The sequence below is a fragment of the Carcharodon carcharias genome, chromosome 19, assembly GCF_017639515.1.
Source record: "Carcharodon carcharias isolate sCarCar2 chromosome 19, sCarCar2.pri, whole genome shotgun sequence".
Lineage (NCBI taxonomy): Eukaryota > Metazoa > Chordata > Chondrichthyes > Lamniformes > Lamnidae > Carcharodon > Carcharodon carcharias.
Window position 1 is genome coordinate 73,440,355 of NC_054485.1, and position 18,363 is coordinate 73,458,717.

Below are 18,363 nucleotides of genomic sequence, written 5' to 3' on the forward strand. Positions count from 1 at the left end.
GAGGCGGGTTGCCTCACATCCTTTAAAAAGTACTTGGATGAGCACTTGGCACATCATAACATTGGGCTATGGGCTAAGTGCTGGTAAATGGGATTTGGTAGGTAGGTCAGGTGTTTCTTACGTGTCAGTGCAGACCGAAGGGGGGCCTCTTCCGCACTGTGATTCTGTGTGTGAGATTAAGGTCAGTAATACAGGAGCGTCTGAGTGACTGAGGCAGGTGAATCTTAATCCTGAACTGGGTGTGCGACTGACTCGGGTTAATCCGACTCTCCAGGGACAGTTTAGATGGAGCTTGACTCTGTATCTAACCCATGTGAGTGTTTGATGGGACAATATCAATCTGGAAAAGTTATTCTATCCCTATTTTAAATGTGCAGAAGTTCATATCCCGTTGTTTTTTTCAATTGATGAGGGTTTCTTCCTCTATCACCCTTTCAGACAGTGAATTCCAGATCCTCACCACCCTCTGGGTGAAAAAAATACTCTTCAACTCCCATCTAATCCTTCCATCAATTACTTTAAATCTCTGCTCCCTGGTTATTGACCTCTCAGCTTAGGGAAATTAGATTGAAACAATCGCATGAGCTGCCTCTGTCACTTCCCTCCCTTCCACTAGCCCACCTGGACAAACTTCCATTACTGCTCTCTCCTGCCTGATCCCTAAACTCACATCTTTCTCTCCTATCTCTCCTCATGCCCTCTCTGAGCTCATCTTGTCCATGTGACCCACCTCTGTTCCCTCGACCCTATTCTCATTAAACTGCTGATCACCCAACTTCCCCTCCTGGTCCCCATGTTAGCCAATTTGTTCACAGTTCCCTCTCTTCTGAAGGTGTCCCTCTCTCCTTTAAATCAGATGTTATAACCCTTCGTCTCAAAAAAACTAACCCTTGATCCTTCCGTCCTTGCAAACTACCATCCCATCTCCAACCTCCCTTTCCTCTCCAAAGTCCTTGACTGTGTTGTTTCCTCCCAAATCTTGGAAAGGGTCATGGGTCAGGTGATAGGTGAGGGGCAGAGCAAGGGGTCAGGCAACAACTGTGGCATCAGGTGAGAGGCAAGAAGCTGGCAGAGAGGTCTGGGGATGAGTGACGAATTATCCGCAAGTCACTCTCTCAGTCATAGAATCAATCTCCGAGTCACAGTCACACCCCAGTCACAGAGTCAATTTCTGAGTCACAGTCATTAACCAGGTCAAGAGTCAATCTTTTCTCCCTTCTCCTCAGTTCGGCCTCCTCTGCCTCTCTCTCCTGTGCCCCTCTCTCCTGTGCATGTGCTGATCCCACCACTGCACGTTATAACTGCCTTGGATGCTGTGGGTCTTCCTCTTCTGATCTCTGTCAAACACATCCGAGGCTACACATCCCACATTGATGTTGTCAGTTTGAAAGTCTCCGAGGATGAAGGATGCTATTCCCACACTAGAAATCTCTGTCAAACATTTGCCGGGGCAACTGAGACAGCAGCTGCGAAAAGTGAGGTTTTATTCAGATGGGACAATGACAAGTTTAAATCCCCACCTGATCTGCTGCTCAAAGTCGCCTCCGTTTCACTGGTCAGTTTCCCAAGTTTCAGGAAACTCAGGTTACTCCAGAAATATTTGGATTGGCTGTGAGAGACGTCAATCAGAGAGCCCACCCACTCTGCCCATTCCCTCCTCTTCCTCTTCCACAGCTGGTTCACTTCCTGTAGGGACTGAAAAACAAGTGAGGAGTTGGTGAGTGAAGGAACAGAATTTATAATAATTACATCACATAATATCCACACTAATGTTCAGGCAGTCTGACTATCCTGTGGGGAATCAGGTGTGGAAATGCCCCTTATGCTGTGTGAGAAGATCCAGCTGAGAGAGCTGTTTACTGGGTGCTTTGTGCTGAACTGTTTGACTGGAGCTGTGTGTTGGATATTGAGTGTGTTTATTAGAAGCATTTCCCTTCTAATTTACAGGCTAAGTTTTGTTGATGGGTCATTACTGAATATGAGATACTGGGTCTGGGTGAGGGATGTGCTGACGGTGTTGATCACTGGGGCCTGTGCCTATAGGGGTTCCTGGGCTCAATGGCCAATAGCCTGTCAATCAGGTCTGACAGCATCTGCGGAGAGGAATATAGTTAACATTTCGAGTCCGTATGACCCTTTATCAGAACTGATGAGGAGTCATACGGACTCGAAACGTTAACTGTGTTCCTCTCCGCAGATGCTGTCAGACCTGCTGAGTTTTTCCAGCTATTTTTGTTTTTGTTTCAGATTTCCAGCATCTGCAGTATTTTGCTTTTAGCCTGTCAATCAGAATGGTTTCTTCCCTTCCTTACCTCTCCACAGAGTCTGCTCTTAGTCATTGGTAGCTGTAGGCCTGGCTTCCCCCGTATGAGAGAGAGAGTGAAGGAGTGAGTGAGGGAGTGTGTGTGTGATAGAGTGTGTGAGTGAGATACAGAGTGTGAGTGAAAGATAGTGAGAGCGTGTGTTTGAGAATGGGGGAGATAATGCATGTGTGTATGTGACAGAGAGAGAGAGAGTGTGTGAGTGAGCTAGAGAACCCTGAGATTGGGAATAAACCAGACACACACAAGTCTGCTCAGTGTCAGGGGACACACACCAAACCGCTCCTCTTCTTCCTCCCTCCCCAAAAGCCTATCCACACACCAGGCCGGGAGAGGAGGAACATCCAGATTGAAAGGCAACTCACTTCCGACCCCCACTTTCATATGAATTCTACCAAGGCCAGCTCAGTGTATGGGCCACCAGAGACAAACACGAGGTCAATGTTAGTTAAACCCAACTCCTTAGCTCAGCCCTGGTCCCCTCCCCCCTCCTGTGACCTGGACTTGGGGCCTAGTCTGTCTGTCTCTATCTCTCTCTCTTTCTTTTTAAGCGAGAAGGCACAATAGGTTTTATTAGTTCGTTCTGCTGCTTGGTAGTTTTGAAATGGTCATTTTTACAGATTACTCATTTAAAAAAATTTTTTAAATTATCAACTTATTGTTTTGACATTGAATTTGTCTTTGACCAGCAGGTTTTTATGTTTTCTTCACATCTTAATGTATTTTTAAAATTTATATTCAATGTTGCTCCAAACCAGATCTTAGGCAGCTGCTGTTGGGGGTCTTGCTGAAGGGGAATGAGAGGCTCACAGGAATCTGATTTCTTTTTGGAGAGCTGGTGAAAGGGGTTATTTTTTGCTCCAATAGAAATGAGAGGTGTTTGGAAATGTTCAGCATGTCTAGTGGCATCTGTGCAGACAGAAAGAGGTCAGTGAGCCTTCATCAGAACCAGTGCAGATTGCGGACCTGAAACATTGTGTGGAATCGTTACCCGCCAGCCGCGATGGTGGGTTTTCACGCCGTATCGTCCCAAACCCTGCTCATTACTTATGCATTCCCGGGAAACATGCCATTTCCATGGTGGGCGGGCTCTCATGCACCCGCCACGCCATCACCTCACCACTTCATCACGCCGCACGCACACATCTCAGCGCTTCTAGCCCACGACTGCTGCAGGGAAGATGGTCATGAAAGGTAAAAAGACTGCAGCCCCCAGGTTTAGCGACACGTCACTGGAATGCCTTTTGGATGCCGTGGAGGCCTGCCGCAATGTCCTCTACCCCCGGTGTGGCCGCAGGTTGGGCGGTGACCTGACCAACCAGGCTTGGGAGGCAGTGACAGATGTGGTCAGCGCCAATGCCCTTCAAAAGAGGACAGCCACCCAGTGCCGCAAGAGGATGAATGATCTCCTCCATTCCACGAGGGTAAGTCATTCTTCTCACACTCTCAACTCACACTCACAAACACATCACACATTCCCAGTGATCTCACTCACTGCCAAGGGACATCACCACTTACTCTGTCACACACACCTTCATTGTCCTCATCCCGTCCATGGGACCACTCACCACCCACACACTCATCATCTGGCCTGACAGGCATCCTGCTTACACTCTCTCCATCTCTATCCATGCAGGACAAGCTGGCACACAACAAGAGGAAGAGGTTGCAGACCGGTGGAGGAATGCCTGAAATCAAGGTCCTCGGAGACTTTGAAAACAAAGCCATCCAGCTGGCTGGCGATGATCTGGACGGGTCCTGTCCTGATGGTGAGGTCGGCAGCGCTGTACCAAGTGAGCATCCAGCAGTGCAATATTCATTAACAACCATGCTGTGAATGATGTGTCCTGTTTCACAGGCTACTGCCATGCACTAATTATCTCTCCTTGCTTTCGCAGGCACATCGGGGAAACAGCCGAGGGACTATATGACCCAGGGCCTCCAATCACGCAGCCCTCTCATGTATACACTGTTGGAGGCCAACTATGGCATCAGCGATGGAGTTGAATCTGTGCAGCAGTGCAGGAGCAATGTCTTGAACCAAGGTCTCATGCTCTAATCCAAGCCCCAAAGCAACCTCTGGAGGAATCTGAAAGCACCCTCCTTGACAAGCCTCTGGACTTGGTCATGTCACAATTGCTGGAGCTGCAAAGGCAAGCTTGGGAACATCAGGAAGGAATGTTCACTGCACTCCTTAGATTGCAAGGCCTGATTGAGGAGTCTGTCTGCCTTCAGGCTGAGGTGATAGCACTGGCATGCCAACACACCAAGGTCAACACTGGTAGGATGGCAGTCGCATGAGAGACGTGCGGGACATCTCGATCTCACTCCAGCTACCCCTTCTTCTCAAGGAGTCAGCCAAGGGCCCTCGGGCCCATATGGGTATATGGAGGAGGATCAGCAGGTGCATATCCCGGGACCATCCATCCAGGTGACTCTGGGAGTGTCCAGCCCATGCGGCTCCCCTCTTCCTGTGACCCCAGCAGCTCCTGCTTCACAGGCCAAGGAGGCTGCCACTGCCACACAGCAACACCCTGAAAGCAGACCGGGGTCCTCCAGGTCTCAGCCCTCCAGAGGATGCTGATCAAGGTCATCACAGACAGGGCGTCGCAGTCAGCAGATTGCCTCCACCTCCTCTGTGGATGTCCGGGGAGCATCAGGACATAGTGGCAGGGTTAGGAAAGTTAAGATGTAACTCTTTCGAGTACAAACCCGTTTCCATCTGTTTCAGATGAAGTTACATTGTTTCATAGTTTGCCATTGTGAGATTTGAAGAAAGTTAAGATGTAACTCTTTCGAGTACAAACCCGTTTCCATCTGTTTCAGATGAAGTTACATTGTTTCATTGTTTGCCATTGTGAGATTTGAAGAAAGTTAAGATGTAACTCTTTTGAGTTAAAACCAATAAAACCAACTTAACAAAATTGGGATAAATCAGGCACAGCCCCTAATTCAGGTCAGCTGTAAAACCAAGAACAAAGTTTAAAGGAAACTTACAAACTTTAAATCAATATGTGATTAAAGGGGTCAACAAAACACCCCAGTCCCCGCGGTGCCCACCGGGCACAAAAGGCCTCGAGCGTGCCAGCAGACACCGCGTGCTCCCTCTCCAGGGACATCCGGCCGCGAACGTAGCTGCGGAAGAGGAGAAGATGTAACTCTTTCGAGTACAAATCCGTTTCCATCTGTTTCAGATGAAGTTACGTTGTTTCATAGTTTGCCATTGTGAGATTTGAAGAAAGTTAAGATGTAACTCTTTTGAGTACAAACACGTTTCCATCTGTTTCAGATGAAGTTACATTGTTTCATAGTTTGCCATTGTGAGATTTGAACTCTTGATCTTGGGGTTACAAACCCAGTACCATAACCACTTGGTTATTTAGGCCAAGCATAAAATCAGGCTTCCTGCACCTGTTCTGCTTGCCCACACCAAATGGTTTGTAACTCTTTCCAGTACAAACCTGTTTCCATCTGTTTCAGATGAAGTTACATTGTTTCATAGTTTGCCATTGTGAGATTTGAAGAAAGTTAAGATGTAACTCTTTCGAGTACAAACCTGTTTCCATCTGTTTCAGATGAAGTTACATTGTTCCATAGTTTGCCATTATGAGATTTGAACTCTTGATCTTGGGATTACAAACCCAATACCATAACCACTTGGCTATTTAGGCCAAGCGAAAGTTAAGATGTAACTCTTTTGAGTGCAAACCCGTTTCCATCTGTTTCAGATGAAGTTACATTGTTTCATAGTTTGCCATTGTGAGATTTGAACTCTTGATCTTGGGGTTACAAACCCAGTACCATAACCACTTGGCTATTTAAGCCAAGCAAAATTACATTCTTTCACAGTTTGCCATTGTGAGATTTGAACTCTTGATCTTGGGATTACAAACCCAGTACCATAACCACTTGGCTATTTAGGCCAAGTGAAAGTTAAGATGTAAGTCTTTCGAGTACAAACACGTTTCCATCTGTTTTTCAGATGAAGTTACATTGTTTCATAGTTTAACCAGTGTGAGATTTGAACTCTTGATCTTGGGGTTACAAACCCAGTACCATAACCACTTGGCTATTTAAGCCAAGCAAAATTACATTCTTTCACAGTTTGCCATTGTGAGATTTGAACTCTTGATCTTGGGGTTACAAACCCAGTACCATAACCACTTGGCTATTTAGGCCAAGTGAAAGTTAAGATGTAGTTGCACAGCCTGGGCACGGGTGTTAATCACTTGTTCATACTGTTCACTATTGTCAATAAACTCCCAAGAATGCCTCCCTGCCTAAGGCTCCTTGTTCTGAGGAGCAGTGTTCATGTCATTCAAATGTGAAATCTTTCTGCACAAGATAAAGGCAGGTGTCTCAGTCCAGGGCTTCTTCCATGTGCTCTGTGCAGCCTACAGACCAAATTGATGGTCCGGTCTCACATTCCCTGGACGCATTACTGATGCCTGCACCTCAATGGTGCTGGTCATTGCTGCCAGTGTAGTGGGCAGACGTCACAGAGTTCCGTCATTCTCTCAGTGTGTTCTCAGCACCTTTAAGGTCGGGCTGGCCGCCCATCTCTTCAGCATCTGTGACTAGTGATGCTGTGCTCCTGAAGGGCTCAGGTGCTGTAGGCTGACATAGGATCAGGTGCTAAAGTTTTATGGCTGCGTCTATATGATATGACCCTGATCAGAGTGCAAGCAAGCTGCCCTTGGCCAAACAGGAGTAAGACATTCTCAGAGACTATGTGAAGATTTATGGAGTGTCCTCACTGTATATTGTCATCATCCTCCTGCAACTGAGTGACTATTAGGGCCTCCACTGCATGGCAGGAGCATTATGACAGAGGGCATTTGAGCTGCCATAAGCCAGACTGGAGTCAAATGTTCACAGACGCAATGTGAGGGTCTATGGTGTCAGCTCACTGCATGTCATCATCATCCTCCACAAATCTAGCAGCTATGAAGGCCTCCCGAGTGCGTCTGCCTCATCTGGCCAGTGTGAGGGCCTCAGTCCCGTCATCATCACCTTCGAGGGACCTCCTCACCCTCATCCCCGTCAGCGCCCTCCTCATCCGAGGACCCCTCCAGGTCTTGCATCTCCTCCTCAGCCAGCTCCTCTCTCCTTTGCAGCGCCAGTTGTAAAGGGTGTAGCAGACGACGATGATGCATGATATGCTCTGTGGACTGTATTGCAGGGCTCCACCAGACTGGTATGAGCATCATCCTGATGCTCCATCAAGTTGCGAGTTGCAGCATGAGCCTCATTATACCTTCACTCTGCTGCAGTCTGAGGCCACTGCACGGGTAGCATCAGCCACATCCTCTGCAGATAGCCCTTGTCCCTGAGGAATAATCTTTGCAGTTTCTGTGGAGCCTGGAATATGTCAGGGAGCTGTGACCGACTGGGAATGTAGGTGTCGTGTACACTTACTGGAAACCGTGCACAGACCTGCTGGATGTGTTTCTGGTGGTTGCACACCAGCTGCATATTCAGCAAATAGAATCCCTTGCGGTTGATGTTGTTGACTGCGTGTTGTGATGGAGACCTGCAGTCACCTGTACCTGTGGGAAACCCGAGATCTGGGCAAATCCAAATCGCTCTTGAGTCCTGGCTGTCCTAGTCCCGGGTCAAATGCACAAAGTTGTGTGCCTTCAAAAGATGGCATCCTTGACCTCATGGATGCATTTGTGGGTGGAGGCTTGTGGTATCCCACAGAGGTCACCTGTGGAGCCCTGCAAGGAGCGCTGTTGTAGAAATTGAGCACCGCTCTCAGTTTGATGGCCACGGGCAGTGGATGCACTCCATGTCCTCGTGGCGCCAAATCCTGCAGCCGGTGGCAGATGTGAGCGACCAGTTCCCAAGACATGCGTAGTTTTCGGCGACACAGGTTCTCAGTAATCTGAAGGAATGAAAGGCAGTGTCTATAAACCCTGGGAGTTGCTACACACTGATAAGCGACGGGTCACTGTGGCTCTTCGGCAGCTTGTGTGGGAGCCCCAGCCGCCTCTTCTTCCAGAGTGTGCTGCCCCTCCCTCTGCGCAGCCAGGACCCTCAGTCGCTCTGTCATCTTTGCTCTCTGTAGGCCATGAGGCTACATACAGCTAGTTCACCAGGCTCCATGATCCTGATGTACTCCTCCTGCAAGATGAAAGAGAGAGACACATGGGTGTACTAAGAAACTGTCCTGGTTAAGTGTGAAAGCCCCTTAATGCATTGCAAAGAGTGCTGGCCACCAATTGGATGGCCAGAGTTTAATATGCTACATGGCTCCCTGAAAACCCACCCACCTCCGCCCCACTCAACCTGATTGTCAGCAGTTTTGCCCATTGGACTGCATGCTTTGCTCTCAGCTCAGGCGCAGGCATTCCCCAACCCGCAAGGCTGCACTGTTAGCTTGAACCACGGGGAGACTGGTCCAAACAAGGATGATGACATTGTGAGCCCCCAGTGACTGCTCCATGGCCAGCTTTAGCGAGGAGATTGTACAACATGTGCAGTCGTCCAACTGTTCTGCAGTCGACTAAAATGCTCAGTTTGCAGTCTGTGCTCAAGTGTTAAAAGCTCTGGAGCGCTTGGTGGCACTTTGATGCCTCTAAGTTGCTTAAGTGGGCAGATAAGCTAGAAGCCCAACTCCAATCATATCAATAGCTGCGCCTGAACTGTGTCAGTTGCAGAGGAATGATCACTTTATATAAGGTGTCCCCTAATGTGTGGCTGCTTCCCTCGCCCACCTCCACCACCCCACCCCCACCATGCGCCTGAAGCTTGAAGTCCAACAGGCAACCATGGCAAGCGCTCTGCAACATTGCTGTGTGCTCACCTCTGAGTTCCCCTCAAAGTGCAGCCCGCACATCTTTTATATGTTGTTGTGAAAAATGTCAGTGAGTTTTCCCACCGACATGGGCGAACGCGCCAGTGACGGGAGGATGATTCCAGCAGGCAGCCCTAATAATGATAAGCAGATGTATCACAATGAGGTCCAATGGTGGGAAACGTGGCCCGTCATCAGCAGGCTGAACGGACAATCGCAAACTGGTTTCTCGTGAAACCGATTGCGCGATATTGTCTGCTCACACTACCAAAAATGCCCAATGCCAATCCTGGCTATTGACTCTCTCCACAGGTACTGCCTGGCCTGCTGAGTATTTCCAGCATTTTCTGTTTATATTTCAGATTTCCAGCATTCTGCAGTAGTTTTCTCTCCTATTATATGCCCCATCCTGGGCATTTGAAATGTGGTTAGTTTCAATTTAAAATAAGAAAATATTTATCATTCAATGCAAAGTTTAATTTTTCTGTTACCAAAGCCCACTTGTGTGGAGAGAAATAGCACATGATTACAGGTGAATTGTTGGTGCTACTTTACTGAAAGGCGTTGCAATTTGTAAACTTGGAAGTGAGACCACAAGGCATATGCAAACAGAATATATCACTGTAATTTAAGGTATTCTCACTTACACATGGGATTGTTGTTTGCAGTGCTTGTTAGATTCATGTTGTTTGGAAGCTGGCGTCCAGATATTGCATAGGGCCAGGATCAAAGAAGTAGAGCTGGTTGCGTACTATGAACAACCAAGTTGTATGTAATTGTCTGACAAATTCATGGTTGTAAAATGTATCCAACTAAAGCCTGAGCTTTCGATGGGCTTTATAAATAGATGCGTAGAGTACAAAAGCCAAGAAGTTTTTCTAAGGCTACATAAACAGTTTGACCCCAGTGTGAACAGCAAAGAATGACAAAAAGATTAAGAAGGAGGGAAAAATTAGAATATGTGAGAAAGCTAGCTAGTGACATAAAGACAGATAGTAAGAGTTTCTATAGATATTTAAATAAGAAAAGAATTAACAAAGTGAGCATGGTCCTAGAGAGAGTGCGTCTGGGGAATTGATAATGGAAAATAGGGAGATGGTGGGTGAATTAAACAGGTTTTTGCTTCTGTCTTCACTATAGAGGACACAAGTAACATCCTGGAAATAGCTGTAAATCAGGAAATGGAAGGAAAGGAGGAACTCAAGAAAAATTACAATCACTGGGGAAGTGGCATTGAGCATATTGTTGGGGCTGTGAGCTGACAATATCCAGCTCTGGATGGACTTCACCCTAAGGTCCTGGCTAGTGAGATAGTTGACGCACTGGTTTTAATTTTCCAAAATTCCCTAGATTTAGGAAAGGTTCTATTAGATTGCGAAATAGCAAATATAACTCCTTTATTCAAAAAGGGAGGGAAACAGAAAGCAGGAAACGACAGGCTAGTTAGCTGAACATCTGTCATGGGGAGGTGGTAGCGTAATGGTATTGTCACTGGACTGGTAATCCCGAGACCCAGGGTAATGCTCTGGGGACTTGGGTTTGAATCCCACCATGGCAGATGGTGGAATTTGAATTCAATAAATATCTGGAAGTAAACGTCTAATGATGAAACCATTGTCGATTGTCATAAAAACCCATCTGGTTCACTAATGCCCTTTAGGGGAGGAAATCTGCTGTCCTCACCTGGTCATAGCAATGTGGTCTTAAAAGCTCCCTCACCAAGGGCAATTAGGGATGGGCAATAAATGCTGGCCTAACCCACATCCCATGAATGAATTAAAAAAAAAGAAAATGTTAGCAGGACACTTAGAAAAATTCAAGGCAATTAGGCAGAGTCGACATGGTTTTATAAAAGGGAAATTGTGTTAACCAATTTATTAGAGTTCTTTGTGCTGTGCTTAGAATTCCAGAAGGCATTTGATAAAGTGCCACATCAAAGGTTATTGCAGTAAATAAAAGCTAATAGTGTAGGGGGTAACATATTGGATGGATAGAAGATGGGCAGGAAGATTAACAGGAAGTAGAGTGTTGGCATAAATGGGTCTTTTTCTGGTTGACTGGATGTGATGAGTGATGTGCCACAGGAAGTAGTGCTGGGGCCTCAACTTTTTACAATTTACATAAATGACTTGGATGAAGGAACCGAAGAAATGGTTGCTATATCTGCTGACGTCACAAAGATAGATAGAAAAGTAACTTGTGAAGAGGACTGTAAGGAGGCTACAAAGTGATATAGTTTACGTGAGTGGGCAAAGATCTGGCAAATGGAGTATAATGTGGGCAAGTGTGAAATCTTTCATTTTAGCAGGAAGAATAAAAAAGAAGCTTATTATCTAAATGGTGAGAGATTGCGGGGCTCTGAAATTCAGAGGGATCTGGGTGCATGAATCACAAACGGTTAGTATGCAGGTACAGCAGGTAATTAGGAAAGCTAATAGAATGCTATTATTTATTGTGAGGGGAATTGATTACAAAAGTAGGCAGGTTATGCTTCCGTTGTACAGGGCATTGGAGTACTGTCTCCTTATTTAAAGAAAGATATAAATGCATTAGAAGTAGTTCAGGGAAGGTTTACTAGACTAATACCAGGAATGGGCATGTTGTTTTATGAGGAAAGGTTGGACAGGTTAGGCCTGTATCCACTGGAATTTAAAAGAGTAAGAGGTGACTTAATTGAAAACTTTAAGATCCTGAGGGGTCTTGACAGGGTAGATGTGGAGAGGATATTTCCTCTTGTGGGAGAATCTAATAAGGGGTCACTCATTTAAGGCAGAGATGAGGAGAAAGTTTTGCTCTCAGAGCGTTGTGAAATCTTTGGAACTCTCTTCCTGAAAAGGCGGTGGAAGCAGAGTCTTTGGATATTTTTAAGGCAGAGCTAGATAGATTCTTGATTATCAAGGGGATGAAAGGTTATCGGGGGTAGGCAGGAATGTGGAGTTGAGGTTCCATTCAGATCAGCCATGATCTTATTGAATGGCGGAGCAGGTTCGAGAGGCTGAGTGGCCGACTGCTGCTCCTAATTCGTATGTTCACAATACTGCATGCCTGAAGGTTGTGAACAGGAGGATTAAAGTGGGTGGTGGACATAAGAGGCCCGGAAACAGGGCCATCATTTCTGTCCATTGCCCTTGGTGTACCTGCACCACATGGCCTGCAGAGATTCAAGAAGGTGGCTCAACACCACCTTCTCAAGGGCAATTAGTGGTGGGTAATAATTGCTGGCCTAGCCAGCAACACCCACAACCTGTGAAAGTATAAATCAAAATGAACTGAGGAGTCAGCCCCTTTAACAAGGAAGTAGAGAGTTGGAGGAAATCATGTTTCCTTTGCCTATTTTACAGAAGGATTGCACCGTACCACATCAGAGAATACAGAGAGAGGATAGACACCACATATAGATCCTGACCATCACCCAGGCAACAACTGCACAACTGTGGGAAGACATCCAGCCCCTTCACTGCATTGCACAACACAGAGAAGGTTGGGCAGTGAAACCATCATCTGGAAATCGTTTGGGTCAGGGGAGTTTTGACATATCATCAGATCTGAAACTGGTCAGTGGTGTGAAGCCTTTCATTAGAACCAACCTTTATGAAGGTTCGGCTGTGGGCGATCAGTCAGGGTAAGGCTGGGAAGAAGTGTGAGTGGGTTCCGAGTGTGGTGAGAGCTTCAATCATTCATCAAGCCTCATGAACCACAGACTTATTCCTACAGGTGAGAGGCTGTTCAAGTGTAAGGTGTGAGGAGGGCTCCACAGGCTCATAAGATCTCCTCATCAGCAAGGTGCATCTAGCCTACAACTGCTAACACAAGGAGGAGCTTCATGGAAGAGAAACCATTCAAGTGTGAGCTGTGTGATCGAGCTTTCACACAGTCATCGATGCTTGTGAATCACCGACGCATTCACACAGGGGAGAAGCCGTTCAAGTGTGAGTTGTGTAACCAGGGCTTTGCACAGTTATCAGGCCTGGTGAATCACCGGCCCATTCACACAGGGGAAAAACCATTCACATGTGAGCTGTGTGGCAAATCCTTCTCGCGGTCATCGACCCTCCTTGTTCATCAATGCATTCACACAGGGGAGAAACCATTCAGATGCAAAATGTGTATCAAATCATTCTCTGATTCATCGACCCTCCGCAGACACCAACGCATTCACACAGGGGAGAAACCATTCATATGTGAGGTCTGTGACAAATCATTCTCATCGTCATCAGATCTCCGCACACATCAACGCATTCACACCGGTGAGAAACTGTTCAAGTGCGAGGTGTGTGATAAATCATTCTCATCTTCATCGGATCTCCGCATACACCAACGCATTCACACCGGGGAGAAACCATTCAAGTGCGAGGTGTGTGATAAATCATTCTCGAAGTCAGGGAACCTCTGCACACACCACCGCACCCACACAGGGGAGAAACCGTTCAAGTGTAAGGTGTGTGACAAATCATTCTCTGACTCATCGAGACTCCTGCTCCATCAGAGGATTCACACAGGGGAGAAACCATTCATGTGCAAGGTGTGTAACAAATCATTCTCGGTGTCATCAAGCCTCCGTGTACACCACCGCATTCACACTGGGGAGAAACCATTCACGTGCAATGTGTGCAACAAATCATTCTCGAGGTCGTGCAACCTCCGTGTCCATCGAAGGATCCATTCAAGGGGAGTAACCCTTGACATGTAAGGTTTGTGATGAAGCTTTCATGACGTCTTGGACTATCCAGGACACCAGAGGATTTACACATGGGAAAAACTCTTCAGGTGCAATGTTTGTGACAAGGCTTTCACCCACTCTTCCGATCTCCTGAAGCACTAGTGGATCCACACTGGAGAGAAACCATTCAGGTGTGAGGTGTGTGACCTGCCTTTCACACAGTCAGTGTATTCACACAGGGGAGAAACCCTACCAGTACAAGTTCTGTCAGAAATCCTTCTCACAACTGTAGGACCTCCTGGAACATCAGTGAACCCACACAGGAACTACCTGGTCAAGCTCTAGTCAATCTGTCATCAGAGCGTGAATGTCTACATAATCTCACTGCAAAGGATGTTCAGTGGGCACAGAACAAGAAGCAGCTTTCACTCACATCAAACAACTAGTGACGACAACGCCAGTGCTGAGGTACGATGATGTCAATGATGAACTCACCCTGCAGTGAGATGCCAGTGAAACAGGACTTGGAGCAACCCTCATGCAACAAGGACAACCAGTTGTGTTTGTATCCAGAGCATTAATACAAACTGAATGATGCTACACACAGATTGAGAAAGAGAGCCTGGCTATTGTCTTTGCTTGTGAGTATTTCAACCAGTACCTGTTTGGGAGAGAGAAAGTGATGGTGCAGTCTGACCACAAGACATTTCAAAGCATCTTTCTCAGACCGCTTCTAACTGCTCCAAAGCGTTTGCAAAAGATATTACTTCATTTACAGAGATGTCATTTGTAAGTGAAGTACAAGCAAGAGAAGCAGATGAACATTGCCAACATGCTGTCGAGAGCTGCACTCTCTTTGAAGAAAGTTGATAATGCTAATACAGAGTGTGAAATCTTCCAGTTTCAACAAGAAGCAACAGCACAACATGCTCTGGAAGTCATCAACCCAGCTGACAGTGAATCTGATAGACAAGCGTCTTGCTCAGATCAAGATAGCTACACAATGAGATACAACTCTTCAAATGTTACAGTGAGTTGTTTTGAAAGGATGGCCTGAAACTATCAAGGACACACCTGTTCCGCTAAGAGAGTATTGGTCAGACAGAGATGAAAGGATCGCCCAAGATGGCATCTTGCACAAAGGGACTCAGGTCATTATCCCTAAGGAGATGAGAAAAGAGATGCTGAAGCACATCCACACAAACCATCAAGAAATCGAGTCTAGTCTGAGGGAGTGAAGAGAAGTGCTTTACTGGCCAAACGTGAGCAATGAGATTAAGGACCACATCAGCCAGTGCGATGTGTGTAATGAATATCAAGCTAAGCAAGATAAAGAGCTGGTCATGACTCATGATGTCCCTGACAGACCATGGATGAAGCTTGGAGTAGACCTCTTCACTCTCACTGGAACTGATTATCCTGTCACAGTCGACTACTATTCAGACTACTGGGAGTTAGACCAGCTGACATCAACAACTACCAGTGAGATTGTAGAATGCCTGAAAGCACACTTCAGCCGTCATGGCATTCCTGACATTGTGATGAGTGACATGGCCCTCAGTTCACGAGTAAAGAATTCAGACATTTGATGAATGATTGGGAAATTCAGCGCTACACATCATCTCCACACTATCCCCAGTCAAATGGAAAGGCTAAGACAGCAGTGAAACTGCCAAAGGGATTATCAAAAAATGAACTAGACGCAGCACAGATGTGTACAAGGCAATCTTAGAGTGGAGAAACACACCTACTGAAGGCATGGAAAGTTGTCCAGTCTAGTGACTAGTGTCACGCTGCACCAAGACCACTCTTCCAACAGCTAAAAAACTACTGAGGCCAGAAGTAGTAACAGGGAGTGAGTGACAAGATCAAAGTGAAACGACAGAGAGACAAATTTCACTTTAATAAAGCTGCCATATCGTTGCCAGAGCTGAGAGTTGGAGAGCCGGTCAGAGTGAAAACATTCAACACACTCAACAAAAGTCAGCTCACTTGGCAACTTGGGTCCTGTGTAGAGAAGTAAAGATTGTGTGTGCAATGAGTGTGTACGGACAGACGAAATTGGAACTGGACTATGCATATGGAGTAACTTGCAAACAACAGTGCATACATAATTTTTTCTTTTTATGAACAGAGAGATGTTTGGATAAATCCCTTTTTACACTGTGGCTTCCCATATTAATATGACCTCTGATGTCATCATATGTAAATAAAGGTTTGAGGGGAGTAACCATTTTACACACCACATGGAACATTGTTTAAAATTCAGATTGCTCCAAATATTTCTGGAGTAACATGAGTTTCCTGAAACTTGGGAAACTGACCGGTGAAATGGAGGTGACTTTGAGCAGCAGATCAGGTGGGGATTTAAACTTGTCATTGTCCCATCTGAATAAAACCTCAATTTCACAGCTGTTGTCTCAGTTCCCTCGGTAAAAACATTTGACAGAGATTTCTAGTGTGGGAATAGCATTCTTCATCCTCGGAGACTTTCAAATTGACAGCGTCAGTGAGGGATGTGTAGCCTCGGATGTGTTTGACAGCAGATCAGAAGAGGAAGACCCACAGCATCCAAGGCAGCGATGACGTGCAGTGGTGGGATCAGCACATGCACAGGGGAGAGGGACACAGGAGACAGGGAGAAGGAAACAAAACTGAGGGACACAGGAAGGAGAGCCACGGAAGAGAGAGACCGAGAGAAAATTGACCCAGCATTTGGGGATTCACTCTGCTACTTGAGTAATAACTCTGTGACTTGGGTGTGAGGAAGCACTCATTGTGTGAGGATGTGCTCTATGAGTTGATATCTGACAACCCTGTCCTGACCAGGGGTCGCTTCCTGTGGAAGTTTGGTTCCTCTCCCAGAATGTACCGGTCCATTCCCCTCTCTCGAGATGCCCTGGTCCAGCTATCTCTCCTGGGATGTCCCAGTCCATTCACCTTGCCCAGTTCCTCACCTGGGCTGTCCCAGTGTAGACCTTGTTTGAGAGTGACATTGTTCAGTGTGCAGTACACTGGGATGATTGTGACCATTCTCTCTCTCAAGTAATACTGCGATCCACCCCCAGGTGTAGCCAGTACCTGAAACAGTTCTTCAACATCCCACTAGCTCCTCTCTGTGAGCTGCTTCAGAGAGACACAGGCATCTATAAACAACATCACCTCCTCTGTGGTGTATGATATGGTAGCATCAGCAAAGGAAGGGATGGATCTTGTCCTTAATCAGCTGACCATCAGTTCACTCACCTTCCCTGAATATGGGAGTGATGTCCAAGTCCCTGACAATGAAAGCATTGTGGGATGATCCAGTGTGAGTGACGTTCACATGGAGTATTCTCAGACGGACATTACACACTACATGAAGGAGGGGAATTGCTTTCTGTTCAAGTAGCTCTGTGAGTCTCCTCAGGTGCTTTTCAATGCCATCTGAGTGTTATCAATCACTCCTAGCACCTTGGGGAAGCAGCTGTTCCATACTACTATTCCATATTACTCAGACTTCATAATAAATAATGGCAGTAATAAAAGCTTTCGTGGGAAGAGTGGGGTTATTCCCCGAATTTTATTCCTCTCAGACTGTTAGAACTGTGCCGAAACAATAGAACTTGCATGAGTGAATGAAAGCAGAATGGTTAATCAGCAGTACTGATTGAAGACAGTTCCTTAAGATGTCCAGTCCAGCTGACACCAGGGACTTTACCATCTTTCACAGCTTCAGGAACCCAGATATAAAGACAACACTGACACCTGCAGCTCCTGTTAAAGCTATTCTTCGAAACTCATTGGCTTTAAATCGGCCATGACTGAGTTAGCACTCTGTCTCTGAGTCAGGTTTTTGAGTTCAAGACTCAGTCCAGACCCTTGAAATCTGACACTCCAGTGCCGTACTGAGGGAGTGCTGCACTGTCAGAGGTACCATTTTTCAGAAGAATTAAACCAAGGCCCCATCTGCCCTCAGGTGAATGTAAAAGATCTCATAACACAATGTTGTAGAAGAGCAGGAGGGTTATACCTGATGTCATGGTCAATATAGATCCCACATATTATTTGGTCATTATCACATTACAGTTTGTGGGAGCTTGCTATGTGCAGTTGGCTGCCACGTTTCCTTCATTACAACAGTCACTACAGTTCAAAAAATATTTAATGGCTGTAAAGTAATCTTACATGCCTTGAGTGTGAAATTTGATATATAAATGCAAGTCTTTCTTTCTTAGAAAAATGTTCCACTTCCTGTGAACTGGAAATTATAAACCCATTGATGGAAAAAGTATACCAGCCCACAGTGACATTGAGCAATATATTGTGTACAGAACTCTTAATGTAGGCTCCTGAGTGTTTCAATGAATAGGAACACACTATGCTGACGAATCAGGTAGATTGGGTTAAGCTGAAAAATGAATTTATTGTGAGTTATAAATCCATCCCCCAGATTGATAAAACAGCAGACAAATAATATCACAATATTCAGCTTACATCAAACTTTGAATCAACCAAAATAACAAAACATTTGAAAGTGACTCAAGATCTTTTGCAGAACATGAATCTTGGAAGAGTGTAAGGTGAATATATCACACGTTATT

At 46.0% G+C, this 18,363-nt stretch overlaps 1 protein-coding gene across 1 annotated transcript; it reads left to right on the forward strand.

Moving 5' to 3' along the window:
* Positions 1–1,673: 1,673 nt before the first annotated feature.
* LOC121291935 (zinc finger protein 271-like) lies at positions 1,674–16,022 on the forward strand. The gene is made up of 2 exons (XM_041213619.1): positions 1,674–1,717; positions 12,462–16,022. Exon 2 carries the CDS (start codon positions 12,944–12,946, stop codon positions 13,808–13,810), a length of 867 nt encoding a protein of 288 aa, XP_041069553.1. The 5' UTR covers positions 1,674–1,717; positions 12,462–12,943; the 3' UTR covers positions 13,811–16,022.
* Positions 16,023–18,363: the final 2,341 nt, after the last annotated feature.

Coding starts and splice junctions, on each gene's coding strand:
- LOC121291935 (XM_041213619.1), top strand. CDS start 12,944: ATGGAAGAGAAACCATTCAAGTGTGAGCTGTGTGATCGAGCTTTCACA.